This window comes from Sinocyclocheilus rhinocerous, unplaced genomic scaffold (genome assembly GCF_001515625.1).
Source record: "Sinocyclocheilus rhinocerous isolate Xijiao unplaced genomic scaffold, SAMN03320098_v1.1 scaffold705, whole genome shotgun sequence".
In the NCBI taxonomy this organism is placed as follows: domain Eukaryota; kingdom Metazoa; phylum Chordata; class Actinopteri; order Cypriniformes; family Cyprinidae; genus Sinocyclocheilus; species Sinocyclocheilus rhinocerous.
Genome location: NW_015630576.1, coordinates 1,227,169 through 1,231,263, shown reverse-complemented (window position 1 = coordinate 1,231,263; position 4,095 = coordinate 1,227,169). Strand labels below are relative to the sequence as shown.

At 33.3% G+C, this 4,095-nt stretch overlaps 1 protein-coding gene across 1 annotated transcript in view; it reads left to right on the top strand.

The window, feature by feature from the left end:
• The window catches only part of LOC107740661 (protein TANC2-like), a 48,995-nt gene that overhangs the window by 9,069 nt on the left and 35,831 nt on the right, over positions 1-4,095 (top strand). Inside the window, exon 2 of the mRNA XM_016553167.1 lies at positions 2,906-3,054. Coding sequence (XP_016408653.1) covers positions 2,906-3,054 — 149 coding nt within the window. The remainder of the gene's footprint in view (positions 1-2,905; positions 3,055-4,095) is intronic.

Genomic DNA, 4,095 nt, shown 5'->3' with positions numbered 1-4,095 from the left:
AAAAAAAAACAAACAAACAAACGAATAATGTGGCAAGCGCTTGTTTTGAATGCTTCACTTTTACAAAACCTGTATGATTTTTTTTCCTAATTATATCTAACAAATAATACATTTGCATTAGAGTCATTAGCTTTACTTTAGTTGACTGGAAGCTCTATACATACAGCACCTAAATATTGAATTATATAGCATAATTTTGAAATAAAGCAAATGAAACTCTTTTATTAATATTTTTTTACTTTTTTATTAATATTTTGAATGCACTATTTGAATTAGAATTTTATACACTCTTAAAAATAAAGGTTCTTTATTGGCATCAATGGTTCCATGAAGAACCTTGAACATCCATGGAACCATTCAAATGCAGAAAAGGTTATTTATAGTTCTTTAGATTTTTTAAATATTCTTCAAAATGGTTCATTTAAGAACTGTTCACTAAAAGGTTCTTTGGGGAACCAAAAATGGTTCTTATGCCATCACTGTAAAAACACCCTTTTGGAGCCTTTATTTTTTATTATTATTTATTTTTATTTAATTTATTAGTGATTTTATGTTCTTTTTCATTTTTATCTTCTTTTTATTTATTATTTTTGTATTTCTTATTTTATTGTATTTTTCATTATTGCTATTTAGGGTTTTTTTTTTTTTCAGTCATAGTTCAGTTTTAGTATTTGTTGTATTTCCTTTAGTAATGTTAGTGCTTCAACTTATTTCAATTTCTTGCCAAGGCAACATTTACAATTTAGTTTACTGTAATGTAAAAATTTTTTGTCTATTTATATTTGAATTTATTTCAGCTTTATTTCAATTCACAAAATTGTTTTAGCTTTGGTTTTTGTTAACAATAGTAACTCTTATACAGTATGTGGAAAATAATGTGTTTTTTTAACTTTAAACCGCATAAACACATTTCATTACACCAAATACACAAAATAATGTTCTTTTTAGCAGCATCATATGACCCCTTTAAGTAATAGTGTATTTTTGGGCATTGTAGGTGAAATGTTTAAAACTGCCCAATATGATTTGTCAGCTCTTGAGGTTTTAAGGCACAGCCATAGATGATGGTTGCCGAGCTAGTTAGCATAATTAGCTGTAGCATTTTATTATCTGTTTGTATTTGTAAAATAGCCCGTGTATATGCCCAAATGTGCATATTAAAATGCTCCTATGATGCCCAGAAATCCTCCTTTAAGCTAATTTAAGGTTTTGAGACATAGCCATTGACATGCTTTGACTGAATTAGCATATTTAGCTTAGCATCTATTGTGTTGATCCTTCTTGTTCAGAACTCATTAGATGTGTTATACCAAGATTTTTTTATTCTTTCAGACAGTTACTTTTCAGGACAACTTATAAAATCTAACTGTAGCTGCTGTGCAGAGCCGCTGCTGCCTGAGGCTTTGGTTTATCTGAGAGAGTTTTCCAGTCTCTGAGGACAGGTTTGACAGTAAGATGAGTCTGTGCCTTAGAGGTGTAGCAACTCGCCCTGTATTTCTGGGAAAGGCTCAGTTTGTTTTGCAGTCGGTTCTCTTCCGCTCTGTTCTGATGGTGAGAGGTGAAAGGTATGGGGAAAAAAACGAATCCTGAAAAAGCTCTTCTCACTGTGGATTTAGCCACCGTGGGACACCTCTTCTTTTGAAGTCTCACGGTCAGCCTTTGACTGTGTATATGAGCGCACAGGCTCAGACGCTTCATCTGTGAAGCACTAGACATTCAGACATCCTATTGATAGGGATTGTGAGGTGGTTTAGTGTTTTACAGTTTAGGTCTTTTGGGGTCTTGGGCTGGTCTCACAACAGCAAGTGTGGCTGGTTTACATGTCCTTATCTGCTGTGTCACTTGGTTTTTAAGGATGTATGATGGGGATGTTTGACAGTGAGCAGAACTGAAAGGCTGAAATCATGGCCATATTTTATTCCAATGGAGCTGTTTGAGGCTGAAATTTGAAAGACATCACATAAAGTCTGGATGTGGTAGCGACGGCCAAGTTGTACTTTTATGCATTAGACAATGTGGAATTGCAAGGATCATAAAAATCCCTATGTTGTCATAGAAGCCAAAGAAAGCAGTTTCTCTGAATGCCAAAATCACTTAGTTTTAAAGTTTTTAAAAATCCTACCAAAATGACTGTCCATGAATGGTTTAGGAAATACAGAATATGTGATTACATCTAATTATTCTCATTTCAGCTAAGTGAAATTAATGAGATGTATAAATACATTCATAATGTTTTGTAACATTCTGAATGTCTTAACTCATTTTTCACATTCAACATTTATAATAATCAGAGATGTTTCTTAAGCAGCAAATCAGAATATTAGAATGATTTCTGAAGGATCATGTGACACTGAAGACTGGAGTAATGATGCTGAAAATTCAACTTTGACATCAGAGGAATAAATTGCATTGAATATGTATTCTAATAGAAAATGGTTATTTTAAATTGTAATAATATTTCCAATATTACTGTATTTACAGTCATTTTTAATCTAATAAATGCAGCCTTGGTTGAGGAACCAGTGCTGCTGGGCATAATTAACTGTAGGGAAATTCTAGCAGATGATTATTTTATTAATTAATATTATTTATATAGAGAGATCAGTATTATAAACTTTACAGCTTTATTATATATAAATATATTATTTTTACATATATTATTTTTATTATCATTTTACAACTTATTGTAAACTTATTGACTACGTTTTTTTTTTTTTTTTTGGTGTGATTATCATTGTGTTTTATCATATTCCTCTTCCTGCTGTTTTACAAATGCGTGTTAAGCAACAACAGCATTGTTTAGAGCACATTCTTTGTAGCACACAACATCAGGTGGGTTATACTTTATAAACATATACTTTATAAAGAGGCTTTACCTCTCTTGTTCTCTTTTATTCTCTCACAGGGGAAGAAAGCCAGGATCTGGGTCCTCCTCCGTCTGTAGACGAGGCCGCCAACACACTGATGACGCGACTGGGGTTCCTGCTCGGGGACAAAGGGAACGAAGGGCCTGGTGGAGCACAGTACAGCATGGAGGAACAAGATGACCCTCAGGTTTGATACACACATTCAGTGCTCTCAGCCGCCCTCACTCTATCCAGTCTCTCTCATTATTCTTTTCAAAATAATTAAAGTGAGTTTTTGGCCTAGTGATGGTGGGAGGTGCTGCTCTGCAGCCCAGGGTTTTGTCAGTGGGTGGCTCCCTGCCTCAGAAACACAGATATTCTTGCTCTCTAAATCATGACAGATGTTCCTGGGTTTTGGATGAACAGCAGCAGTTTGCGCTGGTGTATCTGTGCAGTTCGAGTCTAACTAGGCATGTCTCAGACAGCAGATGCTGAAACCCCTGCCGCTAGTCTATTTACAGTCCACATTGATCTTAGCCATGATCCTCCAGTGAACATCTGCTTTTGGGTTTGAGTGCTTAGAAACCTTTCAAGTCAGAAAAATGTAATCCAACATGTGCTCAATTCAAAATACAGTACAGCAATATTATAATAATGTTGTCAGATGAAATTAAATCTAGCGCTGTAAAAATGTGATTATATTTGTAATAGAATTAATTGCTTGATTATACTGATTATTTAATCTAATTAATTTAATTCGTCAATACATTAAAGGGGTCCTATTATGCTTTTTCACTTTTTGAATTTTAGTCAGTGTGTAGTGTGTTTGTTTGGGCATAAAAAAGATCTTCAAAATTACAAATCTCAAAGTCCACTCCAAAGGGAGATATTTCGTTTTTAAAAAATCCCTTTTCAAGAACTACAACGAACGACTCGTTTGGACTACAGCGTTGTTTTCCGGGCTTTGTGATATCACAAAGTGACTCATTAGAATATCATTAAAAATAATTCGTACACCCCCAAAACAAATTCAAGACATTGTAAAAGAGCATAATAGAACCCCTTTAAATAAGACAAGTAAATATAAAAAAATATATATTTTTAATATATATTTTAACAAAAAATATTTTGTATATGTATTATAGCTAATTTAATGTGTTAATTATATTTATATATAAACACTTTTCCGTGTAAAACTTCCTGATAATTTACTCACCCCCATGTCATCCAAGATGTTCATGTCTTTCTT